The sequence below is a fragment of the Oncorhynchus masou genome, chromosome 2, assembly GCF_036934945.1.
Source record: "Oncorhynchus masou masou isolate Uvic2021 chromosome 2, UVic_Omas_1.1, whole genome shotgun sequence".
NCBI lineage: Eukaryota > Metazoa > Chordata > Actinopteri > Salmoniformes > Salmonidae > Oncorhynchus > Oncorhynchus masou.
Window position 1 is genome coordinate 24,620,985 of NC_088213.1, and position 19,437 is coordinate 24,640,421.

The 19,437-nt window shown below is 41.9% G+C and overlaps 1 protein-coding gene across 1 annotated transcript; it reads left to right on the top strand.

Annotated features, from left to right (window-relative positions):
• The first annotated feature begins 143 nt into the window (after positions 1-143).
• On the top strand, positions 144-15,727 carry LOC135557220 (sal-like protein 1). The gene is made up of 3 exons (XM_064990428.1): positions 144-992; positions 8,366-12,159; positions 13,423-15,727. Exons 1-3 carry the CDS (start codon positions 920-922, stop codon positions 13,861-13,863), a joined length of 4,308 nt encoding a protein of 1,435 aa, XP_064846500.1. The 5' UTR covers positions 144-919; the 3' UTR covers positions 13,864-15,727.
• Positions 15,728-19,437: the final 3,710 nt, after the last annotated feature.

The window sequence follows — 19,437 nt, forward strand, 5'->3', positions numbered from 1 at the left end:
TAGCGAGAGAGAGGGGGGAGAGAGAGATTGCACCTCCGTCGGTTTATGATAGAATAGCCCAGTGACCAATCACGTCATAGGTGGGCTGGGCTCCACATTTCTCACAGTCCTACATGGGCCCTTAAAGTTTGTTTGTTCGCGGAATGCGATGTGTGATGAAAACGTGTTACTAACACCGTTCGGCGATAATCAAATGAATCTGATTTGGATATTCGATACATATCTTGGAGTTTCGAGACACCTACGGTGCCGTTACGCACGAGCCTCTTATAGTCGATAAACGTTTTCCTCGCTGCCTAGAGGCACCACCAACCAACGATTAGGTATTGGTGTTTCAACATACAAGATCTGAATTACAACGACCTCAATGCAAATCTGAAAGGAGGATATGCACAGCAACAGCGACCAGAGTTGTGGAAAGTATTTGTATGTGAGATCACGGAGGTTTCACGGTGAGCGTCTCGTCAGTTCAAATTGACCTAACTCTGCTGGGTTTGATCGCTGCTTGGTCAATAGGAAAGATACGGTTCCGCGCATGGACTGAAAACTCTGACATTCCACTAGTAGCCAAAATAAGCTTTACGTAGCTACCAGCTGGTTGCTAAGAAGGGTTAAACTGTATCTAAAGGGAGTTGGAAAACCCAGCCTTTTCTTCCACACGGATCAACTCATTGGGTGGGAGCTGAGAGAGAGACAAGAGTCCCCAGCAAATCAGGACTTAATTGATTAAAGAGACTTAATTTGAATAGGGGGCTGGCGAGGTGCCAATCGTCTTTCAAATATACCTCTTATGATTAATCGCAAAGCATTATTGATAATCATAACAGGACAAATGCGCTGTGGATGGACTCGATTTTTGTAATTTTCAGCAGATTTTTTAGTAATTTTTTAGTCTTTCTTGGCTGATGTGTGAGCCAGCATGTCGCGGAGGAAACAAGCAAAGCCGCAACATTTCCAATCGGACCCTCATCTGGCCTTATCCAAGCACAATGGTAAGTTCGGGCAATGGATCGCTCTTATCCAAGCCACTATCTTTTAATAGCTGGTTTTCAGATGTTTTTGTCTTTTTATGATCGTTTCTTTTTGGATAGGAACTCTTCCCCCTTTCTTTTCTAAGTTAGGCAAAACAATTCATGAAATTTACAGTCTCAAAATCAGCTTATCATAACAAGACACATTTGTTATATATATAGACTATCTACTTTATGATCGAACTATGGCCCGTGCCTTTTCTATATCGCTCTAAGACACAGTCAAACACTTTTATACTTGAAAATATCATATTATTGCGTTTTGTTGTTCATATTACTTTAGAATTCAACTTTATGTTACAAAATATAACCGTGTAAAAGTGCATGCGTTATAGTCTTGTTATTAGGCTGCTTAGCCTACCTTTACCTCGGCATAGGCTTCTATGTAGCCTACACTTTTAGTATTCACTTTTAGAACACTTTGTGTGGTAGGCTACAAAGATTGATTTTTTTATCAACATTTTTGTCTTACACACTTTGAAGCAAGTTTCCTCTATTGCTGCTGCAAGCAAAGTTGCTGCAGCGAAAGGCTCGTTTAAGTTTCTGCTTTTGTAGTCGACTTATTTTCACTCCAATCGTTGCCCAACTGTACTCTATGCACGGACAAGTACTTGTGCGTCGAAACAACCAGTATGTTCTTAAATGTTTACCCTCTATTTTGGGTTTAGGCCTATATAGAAAATAAATAATAATTTGCATACTCGCGTAAAGTTTCTACTGTTTCTGACTGTCCTGTACATAGGCTAGTCTACAAAGTCGGTATTTCTCTGCCAAGCCTTGGCTGGATGAAAATAAAATGATAAGAAAATATAAACATTTGTTTGAATTATCGATTTTCAGTTTGTTGACATCTTGTGGTCTTAATGGCGGATGGTAAACATTCGGTTTACAAATTATATGGCTTTTAAACCCCAATCTCAATGTGATGCACCAGAACACTGAAACCAAAATGACCTTTTTTTATATGTATTTTTAACTAGGCAAATCAGTTAAGAACAACTTCTTATTTACAAGGACGGCCTAGGAACAGTGGGTTAGCTGCCTTGTTCATGGATAGAACGACATATTATTTTCCTTGTTCGCTCAGGATTCGATCTAGAAACCTTTCGGTTACTGGCCCAACCACTAGGCTACCTGTCGCCACCTTATAGTTATTATGTATATCCTTATTTAATGTTAATACATTACAATGGTTTTAAGCTTAGTCGCATGCACACTTTTTATTTACTTCCTACATTTCCCTTGTGTATTTTTTTAACCTGGCAAGTCAGTTAAGAACAAATTCGTATTTTCAATGACAGCCTAGGAACAGTGCCTTGTTCAGGGGCAGAATTACATATTTTTACCTTGTCAGCTCGGGAATTCGAGCTTGCAACCTTTCGGTTACTAGTCCAACGCTCAACCACTAGGCTACCTGCCGGTGTATATTCCTAAACCATAATTTTCAAAATATTTAAAAACTTAAATGTTAGAATAGATGACATACTGCTTCCGATTCTCTCTCTTTCGCCCCCGCCCCCCTCTCCCTCTCTCTCTCTCTCTCTCTCTCTCTCTCTCTCTCTCTCTCTCTCTCTCTCTCTCTCTCTCACTCACACACACACACACACACACACACACACACACTGAGAGAAAACGAGAGAGAAAGAAATAGTGAGGGACAGAGGCCTGTTATTTTACGATAGTAAAAAAGTTAACTTCTACCTGAAACTTCTACCTATAATTTAAAAAAATATGTAAAAGGTTTATATTAATTTACTTTAACAAAAGCTCAGCACCAAATTACCTCACGTCATGAAAATTAGCTAGTATAAAGAATATGTCAAGTTGTGGTTGAGACCATCAAAAAGATGGCGACAGTGGTTGAATGAATTTTATTATGCAACTACCTTGGTTGCTTTAGGAACGCTTTGTCACCCTTGCGAGTTTCCACTACTCCGGAGTGACCAGCTGACCATCACTTTTAAGTCCACCAACAGTCACGTTTCCTCTAATGATGATACATTTGATAAAATTATGTTTTCCAAAGAGACCTATAACAAGCTGGGATTTAATTTTCTATTGCTAAAGATGTGCTTTAGATCTGCTGTGAAACCCAGGTTATGGAAGTATTTTGTATAGACCTACAACACCCATAGCCATAACTTTCACCCTATGGTGTTTGTAAGGTATTTTGATGCAGCAAAGTTTAAGTTTCACTATCTTAAAAATAGCAAGCAATTTGCAGATTATTAAGGTTTGTATAGGATATATTGCCTCAAACGTACAATTTACTGAAATAACTATTTTCAAAATGCTTGAATGGTCGTAGTGAAACGACAGTAGTTTCTATCTAACATTCTAGAATTGTAAATGTATTTTAAAAAGTCTCACATATATAGTAGATTTAAGTTTTGCGTTTTCTCTGTTCATTAGTTTAAATGGAAGTTAGATTAGGCTTTGTCTTTTTGCAGACTATATTGTCATTGCACTAGCTTTTTTCAAAGGAAATCATAAGCTCCTATCTCTGATACAGATTACATTTGACTTGTTTGTAGTTACTGCTCTATAGTATCCCATATTCCTCTATTATTACTATTAATATCTGTTTATTAGAAGTGTTTGCCATTACATAGCCACCAGAAAGGAAACTCTAGAGGCTCTTTAATTGTCCCTATATGGCTGTTTTTCCATACATATTGTCTATGTATTTTCCTTCTGAGGAGTTGTATGGAAATATATTTTCATCGAGACAGTCAATTTAGTTTGACTTATTTTTCATATATAACTAATCTATATTTTTGGACTGACTTGACATTGTCCATGTTTTAAGCTCTTTCAGTGTGTGTACAGCTATGTTGTTTGCAGTATCCTTTAAAAAACATGTTATGCTAGCTGGAAATAAAGGTCTGTTTCACCCAACTTAAACCTTGCATAAGAAGCATTTACTTCTACCTAAGGTTGCATGATTTGGTTGGAACCAAGGATCAATGCAAAACATAGTCTATACCTAGAATCATACTTGTTTTTCCTTGACTGCTGCATTTTCCCTAAAATGTAATAAAATAGTGAATAGTAACTTTAGTCATTCTCTGTCAGCAGACTGGTGCCTACTGAGTTTCACAATAAATAACCCAAATGCATCATGCATTAAACAAGCTGAAAATGCAATACCTGTAATTATGGGTTAGGGACATGGAATACTTGCATTTCTGGTAATGGGTTGATAATTCTAGAATGTTTGCTCATGGCTGAGAGATCTCCTGTTTGTGTGGAACTGGAAAGTCCTCAGGAGTCTCTGTATGCAAAATAAAAAGAGGGAGGCTAACATTCCTAATACATTTGAAGGAGATGCTGAGGGCATTTTGCCACTGGGTAGTTAGTGTATGAGGTTGAAAGTCAAGGCTGTCTGTCTCTCATCTCGTCCCTCCGAGAGAGAGAGAGTTCTCGGGTGGGATGTTCAGCTGTTTTAACCTTTGCCAGGGTCCCCCTGTGTCTCCCTGTGTGAAGTTGATGAGAGTTCAGGCTGCAGTGTGTTCTCCTGTACCTCGTCATTGACCCCGCTGATCAGAGCCACAGGGGCCTAGCAGGGACCCTGTCCTATATTTGTGATGGGGGGGGTCTTATCAGTGTGACCGCCATCCACTTCCACCCTGCAAGAGTAGCTCCCCCAGAGGGAGATCGGCAGGGCGGTCCTCGGCCCTTCGCACTGTTGTACCCCGCAAACAACAGGGATTCAGTTACTTGTCATTTTGCCAATGTTTATATAGTGGAAGGCTGAGATGTATCCCGGCTGAAGGACTTGCTTGCCTTTTCTCCCTTCTCCTCCCCTTTAAGCTTTAATCATGTCACCAGGGCAGAGCTGCTAAGGCTGGGGCTTGTCCATCCGGGAAACAGCAGCTATAGTGGAACCCCATCTAGTGTTCACTGGGATGTTTCCAGTGAGGCCAGCAGTGTGAGGGCTGGAGAGGAGGTGGGTTAGCTCAGGCATGCATCAGGCATCAGACATCCTACTGAATTCACAAGTGTCAAGAGACTTGAAGCCAGCGTCCCTACAAAGTAACGTAGGAACTCTCAAAAAGCTACTCTGTCATATTTTCTACTAATCCACATTTCTATATCCCTTATTATTGACTCTCTTCTGTCCTTTGTATCAGTGTCTCTCTGTTTTGGCATGTGTCTCTTCTGCCTCCCTGAAGGCCTGTGCTCTGGTGACTCCTTGTAGCATGATGATTTTTATACAGTTTTTATACAGAGTAACGCATTATTTTTATTCAGAGATCATCCTCAGCTAGTTTTTAAACATTGACTAATTTATGCACTGTTGCTGTAGACATTTGGGTGTTGTGTGTATTGTGGCTGTTCTCATTTGTTGGTGTTATTTTCATAGTATTCGTTTTCTTTATTCATAAAGGCATCAGATGAACAAAATATGAAATATCATCTCTTTTTAAGTGCATGTCTACTTATGTAAACAAACATAATTACATGTCAGTACATGATTATAGATTTAAGACTTTCAAATACTCCATGCTTCTGAGATGTTTAACTCTTCTTAATAGTCAAGGTGGTGGGTTTTAATTGGAGTATTTATGAAGGAAGGGGGTGGGGTGTGCTGGGTGTTGAGAGTAACACACTTTGAGATTTAGAAAGTGAATTTACCCCTTGGTTGGTCAAATCCTAGCCTGTTACAAGTACGTTATTATTAGGGACATATATATTGTGGTTTCAGTGAATGTTATGAGAAGTTGATAACAGAGTTACATGTGGGCATATGCTCTTTGTTTTATTTTTCTCTGTGGTTTTGGATATAGTTATTTTGGGTGCTAAACATGATCATGTTTAGATAGAATCCACAATGTGATACAATCCACAATGTTCAGTTTCCATTCACTTGACAAATGAGAGAATGTTACATTTAAAGATAGTTATTACTGACTGCCTAAGTAAATAAGTTATCCACAAGTCTCTGAAGAAACTTGAGCTAGTCACTTGTTCTTAGTGTTTTCATACAGATTCCATTGGACAGTTTAAACAAACGTTTGGATGTATGGAATCTTAAATCCTTTTTACATTTTTTATTAATGATATGTGGAAATAGTAGCTTGCGGCTTCAACATGTGTGTCATCACTACACTCCAGTGCACTTTAATCTAGTAAGAGAATAATAATTAACGCTATGAACTTGATGTTTACATTTTTTGCTTTGATAGTGCACTTTTGTATGTTTGTAAAAGTTTGCTCCTGTAACCTCTAGGTAACTTTTTTAAGTTCTTGAAGGGCGGTTCAAGCGCTTTTATTTTGTTGTTGACTTTGGATAGTTTTATCACATTTTTGTTTAGCTACATTAGTGTTTCCTACAGCAGTGTATTCAGGACATTGTGTAAATTGATGTATTTCCTCTTACATAAAATCCACTTTAATTTGTTCACATGGTCAACCAATACCAAACAAAGCTACTCTTCCTTCCCACGAGGTAAATCAAACACATTTTTCATTACTGACGCTTTCAGGGGGGGCTGCATGGTTGATATTAAAAAGTTACCATTAATGTTTGAGCGAGTCTTCTCCGTTTGCATGGTTAGAGTGGTGTGAGTCTGGGTTTTACTGTCATGGCAACTTTGCGTTATCTGATGTCCCAGAGCAGAGAAACGTTGAGGGAGATAATCCCTGAATTAAACAGGATCTGCTTTGAGTTGGCCAAGATGAGCAGACCAGGCCAGGCCGTGCCGATGAGCCCGCCGCTCCCATGCTGTGTGAACAATGGGAAGCCATCCTGTCTCAGTGGGGAAGGGCCGCACTCCTCTCTCTCTCTCTCTTTCTGTCTCTCTCTCTCTCTCTCTCTCTCTCTCTCTCTCTCTGTCTCTCTGTCTCTCTGTCTCTCTCTGTCTCTGTCTCTGTCTCTGGGTTTCATTTTCAAATGAACCCTCCTCCCTTTCCACCCGTGATGAAAATGTAGATCGCCGGGGCCCACAGTGAAAGGGATTCATAGAGAATTGAAATTTGTAAATCAACTTGTATGTTAAACAGTGAGATTTTGGTTTGACAAAAAGAAGATAGAATGGGGAAAGTCTGGAGCACAGCAGTGGCACAGGGGTGTTGACTCGCCTTTTGTTCTTTTCACACTGACCCCTGTGTTTGTTGAATGGAAATTGCATAACCAAGACCAGTTTCTATGCACATTTAAAAGACAATTATTCATTTTGCGTATTCTTATTGGTTGGTATTGAATTGCCTGTTGCTTAAAACTGGTGTTGCCAGTTGCTTGGTTTTGGGCAGCAAGCTGTTCATTCTAATATATATGACAGCAGCTCCACTCATAGGTCTTGACTCATTTATTGACCCATTTGTAGTTATGTTTTGGTTTTATTTTTCCCTGGAAGGTGTATATATATATATATCACAGTGCTATATATATATATATATATATATAGCACTGTGATACTTACAGATTTACATCAAAACAAATTAACAGTTTTTGATACAAAGTTTTATACTTTATGTTTTACTCTTCATTTTATATTAGGTACTATAATGTGTTCTATTTATTTTATGTTATGTAATTTATTAAATATACATAACATATTTATAAAAACATGTGTTATGTAAACATTACAGATATTTTAGTAAAAACAAAATGTATAATTCTTAGTGATATCAGTACAATAATGGCATATATCATTTTCCACTGTCTTTGTTGAGTGTCCGAGTGGCTAGAGAGAACAATCTGGAATCCAAAGGTTCTGTTTATTGTGGCTGTCAGATTCCGATTGCAGCCTGACGGGATACAAATTAGCTTAGTGACAGGGATAACCTGTCCAAGATGCCTGTAGTTGAGTTGAAAATGAGCAAAGTTGACAGCAAATTGGAAGTCTAATAAGTCCTTCAAATGGTTGATTTGCACTCAATGGACAAGTAGACATGGAGGAGTATGAAATATTGGAAATCAATGCTTCTCTATGAAATGTCATTAAGCCCCAATGTCCTCACTTCATAGTATTTTATATGTTGATGGATTGTCTATGGACAATTATTACTTAAAAGATGGTTGGCTTGATGAAACCAGATGTACATCTTCAAATATCACTTTTAGGCAATATTTGAACAAGTATTATTGATTTACATTATTTTCTTATCCTGTTTCTCAGAGCCACCACATTAAAATGAGTCTTTCACAATTTTTTTGGTTTATTGTTGCTTTTTTGATGGTTGTTTTTTGTGAACTTATCAAGCAGATAAGTGTAAAACTGATTAATTTAAGATTAACAACAAAGGAATTTGAATAGATAAAGCTGCCTCTTCAGCTGCAAAACATTTCTAATCACTAATCCTCTGTTTCCTCCTCCTGTGTTTTTCAGGGGACACAGAAGAGCCCTGCTCGGAGGAAGACCCCCCCTGCAAGGAGTCAGATGCCCATGTCTGTAGCAGATGTTGTGCTGAGTTCTTTGAACTATCAGATCTTGAACAACACCAGAAGAATTGCACTAAGAATCAATTAGTTCTGATAGTGAATGAGAATCCTGCCTCTCCTTCCGGAAGCTTCTCGCCTGGCTCCCCTCCACATAATCCTGATGAGCAGATGAATGACATGGCTAATAACACTGATCAAGCAGAGTGCAGTGACCTTTTGGAGCATAACGCTCTTGACAAAGAAGAATCCATGGACGTCGACGTTTCCGAAATCAACGCTCATCCTGGCCACGACAATGATGGAGGCAGCAGCCACATGGAGGGAGACAGTAACATCAACATGAACACGGGCGAGGGAAATGGCCACAGCTCCAGTAGGAAGAGCTCCGGACCAGCACCGGGCACCTCGTCCGTCTCTGCCCCTCAGCTACCTCCGCTTGGCAACCTGACTGACCTGGGGAGCATCTCTATGATCAACAGCAACGTCATCATCGAAAACCTGCAGAGCACCAAAGTGGCTGTGGCCCAGTTCTCCCAGGAGATGCAGCGCTCCTCTGGGTCTGGGTCCGGGGGCCCCAGGGTGGCAGTGCCGGCCCTGATGGAGCAACTCCTGGGCCTGCAGCAGCAACAGATCCACCAGCTGCAGCTCATTGAACAGATCCGTCACCAGATCCTGCTACTGGCCTCCCAGTCCCCTGAAATGCAGGTGCCCCCCAGCATCTCCACACCAGGAGGCTCGTTGGGGCCGTCAGCCAACCCACTGACCACGCTCAGCTCCCATCTCTCTCAGCAGCTGGCTGCAGCCGCAGGCTTAGCACAGAGCCTGGCCAGCCAGTCTGCCAGCATCAGCAGCCTGAAGCAGCTGGCTGAAAGGGTGCAGCTACCTCAGAGCAACAACCCCAGCAGCGGTGAATCATCTCAGAGCATCAGCTCACTGGGGTTATCCACAGTCAACAACTCCCAGTCGTCATCTGACAAGAGGCCAATACATGCGATCAGTAGCAACCTCCACTCTCAGCTCAGTAACCCATCACACACTAAGTCATCCATGCCAGCCTTTGGGATAGGTAGCCTGTTGAACCCTGTAACTAATCCACATCTACCTCAGCCCCTGTCTGGAAACAACCTATTTTCCAGCTCCCTGCCCAGTATTGGCACCACAGTGGAGGACCTCAACTCTCTGGCTGCGCTGGCCCAGAGGAAAGGCAAGCCACCAAACGTAACTTCATTTGAACCCAAGAGCAGCTCAGAGGAGGCGTTCTTCAAGCATAAGTGCAGATTTTGTGCCAAGGTGTTTGGGAGTGACAGTGCCTTGCAGATCCACCTGCGATCTCACACAGGTGAGAGGCCGTACAAGTGTAACATCTGTGGCAATCGCTTCTCCACCCGTGGTAACTTGAAGGTCCACTTCCAGCGTCATAAAGAGAAGTATCCACATGTTCAGATGAATCCATACCCTGTCCCCGAGCATTTAGACAATATTCCAACGAGCACCGGCATTCCATATGGTATGTCAATGCCTCCAGAGAAGCCTGTGACCAGCTGGCTGGACAGCAAACCTGTTCTCTCCACTCTGACCTCGTCAGTGGGCATGCTGCTCCCACCAACCATACCCAGCCTGCCACCATTCATTAAAAAAGAAGATAATTCGGTAGCCATAACCAGCCCATCCTTTTCCACAAAGACTGACTCCGGTTGTGATGCTGCTGAGCCATCAATGAAAAGCAACGACGGGTTGTCTGAAGAAGCTGCTGCCCTGCCTACGTCAAACGGGAAAACTGAAGAGGGCAATCACTCGTTGAGCTTCATGCCGAGTGTGAGCTCTGAGTCTGAGCGCAACACAGAATACACAACCTCCAACAGCCCACCTATGATGACCAACCCTCTTATGCCCCTCATGTCTGAGCATTTCAAGGCTAAGTTCCCGTTCGGGGGCCTCTTGGACCCGCTCCAGGGGTCGGAGACCTCCAAGCTGCAGCAGCTGGTGGAGAACATCGACAGGAAGTTGACGGACCCCAATGAGTGTGTCATCTGCCACCGTGTGCTCAGCTGTCAGAGCGCTCTGAAAATGCACTACCGTACTCACACTGGAGAGAGGCCCTTCAAGTGTAAAGTGTGTGGCAGAGCCTTCACCACCAAAGGGAACCTGAAGACCCACTACACCGTCCACCGGGCCATGCCTCCACTCAGGGTCCATCACTCCTGCCCCATCTGCCAGAAGAAGTTCACCAACGCAGTGGTACTGCAGCAGCACATCCGAATGCACATGGGAGGGCAGATCCCAAACACCCCACTGCCAGACAGCTACCCTGAGTCCATGGGCTCCGACACTGGCTCCTTTGATGAGAGGAACTTCGATGAGAACTTTGATGATCTGGACAACTTTTCTGATGATGATATGGAGGGGATGGAGGGAGTGGAAGGGATGGAAGACGGCCCTGATAGCAGCGTCCCAGACACCCCTAAGTCAGCCGATGCCTCCCAAGACAGCCTGTGCAATTCCCCCTCTCACCCCGAGATGGTCGTCCAGGACGGGCAAGAGAAAAACCATCATGCCCATCACAACGCCTACCACAATACCCACCATGATATTGACTATAGAATCCACCACAACAACCTCCATAATAATCAACATCACAGCCACCATGACAACCACCATAACAATCATCTTAACAACCACCATGACAATCAGCATAACAGCCACCATAACCCCCACCAGAGGCTGGTAGAGGAGCTGCAGGCCAGTAGAATGAAGGCCATGGGGAACAGAGGTTCAATGGAAGGGGACTGCCTTACTAACGACTCCTCATCCCTGGGTGGGGACATCGAGAGCCCAGGTGCCGGGAGTCCAGCAGTGTCAGAATCTACCTCTTCCATGCAGCCCCCATCCCCCACCAATGGGCACCCCCAACATCAACGTAAATCCCCCAGCTTGGAGGAAAGACAGGAGAGGCACCAGAGGGCTTTGTCCCTGGATCACATCAGTGCCAGCCTCATGCAGCATCACCCTTCTAGCCTCGGGGCCTTGGACCTGACATCCTGCAACCCGTCTAAAGACCCACTGGGCATGCTCTTCCCATTCCGTGAGCGTGGCACGTTCAAGAACACAGCCTGTGACATCTGTGGGAAGACGTTTGCATGTCAGAGTGCCTTGGACATCCACTACCGAAGCCATACCAAAGAGAGACCGTTCATTTGCACGGCCTGTAACCGGGGCTTCTCGACCAAGGGCAACCTGAAGCAGCACATGCTCACCCACCAGATGAGGGACTTGCCCTCGCAGCTCTTCGAACCCTCTAACACCAGCCTCTCCTCCAGTCCGACCCCCTCCCTCCTCTCTGTGAACTCCCTGTCCTCCATGATCAAATCAGAGGTCAACGGTTTCCTCCACGGCCTCCACCACCATCAGGACCACCACAGGGACCACCACAGGGACCACCATATCGACCATCACAGGGAACACCACAGAGAACACCACAGGGACCACCAGGACCGGGATCACCATAAGGACATGGCAAGTAACATGCCCCACGGCCTGGTGACCACCTCGGCCTCTACATCCCCGGTGCTCTCAGCCTCTGCCCCTCTACGCCGGACACCCAAGCAGCACTACTGCAACACTTGTGGGAAGACCTTCTCCTCCTCTAGCGCTCTGCAGATACATGAGAGGACCCACACTGGGGAGAAGCCCTTCGCCTGTCACATCTGTGGTCGGGCTTTCACCACCAAAGGAAATCTCAAGGTAATTGTATGATTATAAACATTATGAATGCAATAGGTAAAATACACACATATTCAATATCTCAGGGCAATTGTATATTTAAAAACATTATGAATGGAATTGGAAAATGTTCACATATTTATTAATGAATATCTATAGGAGGAGTATAAAAATCACCAGAATTTTGATCCACAACTTTGAGCAACAAATTGAAGTGTGTTATGTCAGTGCCATTCGGAGGCAGTAATGTTCTATAATGAAAGAACCAGCTCAGCGGAAAGGTTGAATCACCCCATTAATATGATTATTGGGTAGAAACCTGAGAATGTGATCAGCAGAGCACAGCTGGGAATGGTTCAGTTAACAGCATTAACTGCAGTTACTAGAGGCAACCAGAGGCAACCATCCTCAGTTTTCCAGAGTTTACCCCATGAAAATCCCAGTTTCCCTTTGACCATTTGGAAAAGGTGATAAACCTCAGAGATAAACAGGAACTGAAGGACCAAATGTGATAACACCACTCAACTGTGTGAAATCAAGGTGGTGAAACATAGAAAGGTGTAATATTTAGGAAGCACTGTCAAATGTATAACCAGATTGCAATTACCGGGTAATCAGCACCAGTTATAGTTTACACCCTTGATGATATAAAAAAAACAATACCCTTATTATTTGTAGCAAGATTTCAGCTGATTTTGTAGTGTGTTTTTATTAAAATTATGTATAATTTCTAGCAAGTGATATTTTAAAACATGTTATCACTCTAGACAACACATTCAGTTGTGTATCTGACACCTCCATGTTTCTACAGATTTAAAAAGAATAACATTAATTATCTGTAACACTCATCCTTTCAGGATCAAAAGAAGGAGAAAAATACATTGTCCTCGTTGGCAAAGGGTATAGTAGGGGTGAACATCAGATGTAATACTGGCCAGGGCAATGAGAGTGGGCACTGCAATTTGAACCAAAGCACAAGGGTCTCCCTCATGAGACGTTTGAATGAAGGTTTCAGATTAAATGCAGTATTTCATCCTAGCCATAATAAAATGGTTACACCATGCCCACGTCCCCACGCCGTTCACAGCTCACTGCACCAATCCTCCTGCTGCACCCAGGGTGCTGAACTCTTTTAATACTAACTTGCTGTTTATTATTATTATTTTTTCCATTGCTTCATCTGTTACTATGTGCCTTTGTCGTGGCCAAGTTTGAAATATTTCTGATTTGCGTCCTCTCTCTCTCTATCTCTCCTTATCTCTGTATCTCTGTTTCTCTTTCCAGGTTCATATGGGGACACACATGTGGAACAGCGCCCCTGCCAGACGCGGCCGCCGGCTCTCTGTAGACGGCTCCATGGCCTTCCTGGGCACCAACCCTGTCAAGTTCCCAGAGATCTTCCAGAAGGACATGGCATCTAGGTTGGGGAACGGAGACCCGGCTAGCTTCTGGAACCAGTACGCTGCAGCGTTTTCCAGCGGTTTGGCCATGAAGACCAACGAGATCTCTGTCATCCAGAACGGAGGCCTGCCATCTCTGTCGGGGAGCATGGGGAACGGGGGCAGCTCGCCCGTGGGCGGCTTCACAGGCAACCTGGAGAAGCTGCACAGTACAGAATCCAATGCCGCTCTGGCTGGCCTAGAGAAAATGGCCAACGCAGAGAACGGGACCCACTTCCGATTCACACGTTTCATGGAGGACAACAAAGAGATTGCCACAAACTAGAGACTTTTTCCCTCTCATATGTACACACACACATACACATACACATACACATACACATACACACATACACACACACACACACACACACATACACATACACATACACATACACATACACATACACATACACATACACACATACACATGCACACACACACACATAGTGATTGAAAAGAGAAAAAGAACCAGGCAAAGACAAAGAATGACTTGGCTTTGGCTTAACTTTGAAACTTTACCAACATGAGTGTGAAGAGAAGTTGCTTTTTTGTACAATGTACAACATGTTATAGTTTTAAGGAGCTTATTTATTAGTGATTATAACCTTGCTCGGAACCAAGTGGAAGCATTAACAGTTCATTTTTTTCTGTTCTACAGCCACAATGGGTATGAGCTGAAAGTGAGCTTTTGAAACTTTAGCATATCTTTACCTTGGCATTAAGTTATTTTTGTCTGTAGTATATAGCTTTAACACAACTGTTGATGTTCATGTGATGCATTAGATCTGTAATAAGTGAAACAGAATGGCTGTAAATAATGTACACTGATCTACTCTAGATGGTCTAACAGATGTGTATTAACGTTCCCCCATGAAAAGAATCATTGAGACTTCAGGCAAGGGACTATGATTACACTGTAGTCATTTCCTTATCAACCGCTGTTGATCTTTTATTTAAGGAAAAAGAAAGCATTCAAGCATTTCAAGTGTTTATTTAGAGTTACAGTAGGCATTTCAAGTGTTTATTTAGAGTTACAGTAGGCATTTCAAGTGTTGATTTAGAGTTACAGTAGGCATTTCAAGTGTTTATTTAGAGTTACAGTAGGCATTTCAAGTGTTTATTTAGAGTTACAGTAGGCATTTCAAGTGTTTATTTAGAGTTACAGTAGGCATTTCAAGTGTTTATTTAGAGTTACAGTAGGCATTTCAAGTGTTTATTTAGAGTTACAGTAGGCATTTCAAGTGTTTATTTAGAGTTACAGTAGGCCTAACCTGTTTTGTTCGTTAATGTTGTTCTATGTATTGTCCTTTTTTTCTTTCTTCCATAGTTCAATTTTTTTTTCTTTATCTTTTTTTGTTTTGTTGCTTTTTGGTGTTAAGTTTAACACAAAACAGTTGTGTTGTTTGAGGAGATGATGAATTCGGAGAGGTCCACTTCCTGGTTTGAAGTGAGAAGAGAGCCAATCATGTGGGTGGGATTCTCCTATAGGTCATCTGCTGGATTTCCACATTGCTGCTATGTCCTCAGCATCCTCATTGGCATCAAGTGCAACATATGTGTTGACGTCTATGTAAATAATGTGAGACGTGGGAACTAGAAATTCCACCACAACAAAATGTACATATAAAGCTCATAAGACAAAGTCCATCTTGGCTAGGGGACAAATGATAGTGTTTTTATAAATATAAATATATATTAGGTTTGACAACCTTCGGACTGTTACATGCACTTTCTTGGAAAGTTGGAAGATCTTTATGGGTCCAGTTTCTCTACACTTTAATACCTACTAACAACTAAGATACTGTCATTCTTTACTCTATTATTCAAATACATCCGTTTTCCAAAAGAAAACTATGAGTGTTTGTGTCTCTTCATTCTCTTTTGTTTCTTTCTGTTTTGTATGCTTTATGATTGGAGATAATGGGGGTTTGGAATAATTGGAGAGTTTTCACTTTTGAAATGTGGTCTTGTCATGTTATTTGAGGGAACAGATATTTTTTTTGTAGATTCAACTTTTAAATTTGAGTTTAAATATGCACTTGTGAAATAATACTGTATCATGGATCTATAACACTGGTCAATTAATGTATCTCCCCTCTCATTTTCGACTGGCACTTGTGAAGCAGTAATTAAAAAGTGAAGCAGTATTTTGAAGCAGTATTAAAAATGTAAAAGTGATTTGCATGATTGTGTCAAACAATCTGAGTTCGGATGTAGACGTAATCAATGAGGACACCTGGGTTGTGGTGATCGGGCATAAAACAAATATGCGATAGCAGAAAAAATATGCGATAGTCACATTTCTTAGTTCATCATTTCTGCTGTTGTCAGTCAATTGAATCTTTAATTAAAGAACCGACCGGTCCCGAAAACCTCTGTCTTTCAAAGGCTTGATGTGATGGATTTAGAAGACTCGTCGTCACCGTCTAGCCCTGGGGTAACACTCTATGTTACTCATCATACATTTTAATTCATGTTTCACCGGAGTGAAATTAGAAACGAAGTGAATGGAAACAATTGGGGTATCCGGGCTGTATGCCTATGCAGATTGCAGACCACGTTTCGTTCAAATGTAAAAATAATGAATAATTATATTCTTAATGATGGCCAGAATAGGCCTTATAAATTACATCAAAGTGAACAACAACTTTTTAAAACTGTCGCTAAATTAGACAATTTAGGCATACAATGTGTCATTACGCATACAATTTGAATATTCGGTGATAGAAAATATGAATTTTTGTTTTGAATTAGTGTGCTAAAACAGGCTGCATTGTTAATTTCTGTGTAACGCCTCACAAAACTAGAGCAGGGGACATATCGCCAAAAACACCACGTGGACAGTTGATGGAAAGGTTGATGACATTGGAGGCATATTTTACCCTTTTGCTTTTCAACAGCTGCATTTAATTTAACACATCATTGCACATCCTGCAATACAGGACCTGTTCATTTGAGCTCCGCATCCTCTCTCCCTCGCCGCTCTCTCTCCCCCTCTTCTTCGGGATTTTATAGCTGGCTAGAATCTCCAATATTTACAAGATCTCGACGCTAAATTATCCTTGCGGGACCGACGATGAGATCCCTGCCCCCCGTGCCTGTTTTCCCTTTTGACGGTCACACCTGGTCCCCTGATAGAGAGGTGTTCGTACAGTGCATCAGCTTCCGGATTCTTTTATTACAGAGTCCTGATCTCGGTGCTCGGTGATTTGGTTAGTGATTTGTCTTAGAAAAGTAAACAAGGAAATGAGGTGTAGGATAATATCGGATTTTTTTTATCTTGTAAATGTGACATTTATTGATATAGCAGTTTATGATTATAGTTTGACTAATGATACCTGATCTGCCTTATTTAATCAGTCGTAGATTTAGCTCCATACACTTTGATGTAGAATGGAAGTTATTTAATATTTCGTTTGTAACCTTAAGTGGGCCTGTAAAACTATGCAGGAAAAACAAATCTTTAGATTTATTAACACGAATTTCATAATATATGTTACACTATAACTATAGTTGGTTCAATATCCATCCAGAAGCACCATATTTAAACAATAATAATAATGATTATAATTAACTATAATGAACTAATAATAATAATAGCAATAATAATAGTGGTAAAATTGCCATGACATAGAGAACAATTTGTTTGTTTAATTTGTTTATTTCAACCATATTAAATCATTCCTAATTCTTCATAAAACCAATAGATACAATTTTCAAATGCATGTAATAGTGGATGGATGTTGTGGTTTTTATTCGAAGAGCTGGAATTACTTAAATTCAATCGAACTTTGAACTGGTGGAGCTTCAAACATGAGTTATATGCCTATATACAGTGTGTGGCTATAGTTCACTATATCACTGTTGTGCATGTAGGGGTAATGAAGTGTTTGATGTGATACAGCATGCTTGTTTTCACTCAGCCTCAAGGTGGATAAACTACTCTGATTGCAGTAGGGTATATATAGTCTATGTCCTTGATGACAGTCCAAAGCTCTGAAATTCTGCAATGCACCAAGGGAAATGTGTTGAAAACAATGGTCTTTTTAATTTCAGGAATATTTACTTTGAATGTATATATCATTTTAATTCAGCTATTTAAAGAAAGATCAAATCTTCAGAGAGGCTTGACAGCCCAGATACTAGGGAGCAAACCATCAACGATTGCTAACTACATAATCGTAAAAAATAACCCAGCCTTAACTCGAGGGCCCGGCCACGGATTTGGGAGAATGGAAAATGGTGGGATAAGCATATGGAGCAGCTCCCCTTGTGTGATCAAAGGAGAGAAAAGGGATGCAACAAGGAGAAATAATGAAATAGACACATGCTTTTAGTTGTGTAACAAACCCTCAGTGAGTGGTCCTAGTGATGTGTGGTGGAGGAGGGCCTTTTTCCCCAGGCGTGCAGCAGGCAACAGCCCTACTAGCTTTGGTTAAGTATTGATTGAGCTGTGCAGCATTACAGAAACACTTGAATCTCAGGTGGCAGGAATGTGTAGAATTGATCTCTTCCACTGTGCCTCCCAGTAGTGGCTTTCTGCTTCACAACACAGCACCACAGGAAGACTGGGGTGAAACATGGTGAAACACAATCTCCACAGGCTGAGTGGGGCTGCCCCTAGTCTGCCCATGTGGCACTCTGACAGACAGGCTTTTGGAGTGTGTCTCCATGCCACCATCCAGTGTTATAGAATAAGATGAATACACACTCTTTAATTCACACTCATGCACATAAGCATCTTCCATAACGTTCTTATAGAAGATGTAGATCTGTCTCATTTCCACCACTACGGGTATTGATGTTTGTTTTGCAGACTTTATAACATGCTGTTTTAGTGTTGTTGTCTAATGGACTTAACTGGTTTAAGGTGGTAATGTCTGAAGGGAAGGATGGGACACATTAACAAAGTAACTTTACTGTCCCTTTAGTTTTAGTGTCTCTACAGTAAAGTCTGTGCTCTATAATTAGCAAATGTATAACTTGTCATTTGCACACAAAAAAAATGTTTTTGTAATTTTAGTTATGAAAGTATGAACAGCAAGGGAGCAAACACCTATTTAATTCTATAATCCATCAGACAAATTTTATGGACTTGAACTCATGCAGTGTACCTTCCATACAGTCCCTACCCAACCTCCCAGTGAAATGTGGATTATGCTCCACAGACCTGTGTACTCCAAAGCCCCCCTTCCTCACTGTCCCGTCCTGGGCTGTCAGGCCTGCCGAGTCGATACAAACTGTGGCCTGGGGCCTGGTGGTGTGGAGAGCCTGGTATGGTGTGGAACCGGGACTCCCCACTGAGTCTCTGGCCTGGCTCTGGGTGATCTTAGACCTGCTGAGAACAATGGTGAGCCATGCTGAGCCACACTCCACGGCCCCAAGACACACGACCACCGAGCCACACTTGCACCGCAGCCTACACCTGTCAATCAATACCAGCCAGGTGACAGGTTTGCCGCTAAGGGCCTCTAAAAGGAGCTTCCTAGAGTGACTCTCAAGTGAGTGTCAAGTTTCAGGTCTTTTTTATCATATGTAATATACACTTTAAAAAATTAATTGTAAATCATACTTATCATTGAGTGAACAGATTAGTGAATAAAAAAGAAAAGTCATATTCTCTATGACTATCAGCTCATTAGAGTATGCTTTTAAATATCTTCTCTTCTCCTCGTCAGCTCCAGCATGTCTCCCCCTCTCTTCTCCTCTTCAGCTCCAGTATGTCTCCCCCTCTTCTCCTCTGATGGTTCTCATGGATTTGGTTTCCTGTGGAAAAAACAGTGACAGTCTAAAGCGTGTACACAGCTGGTTGGGAGACAAGACTTCCAGATAGTGAGTACAAACATTAAGCAGGATT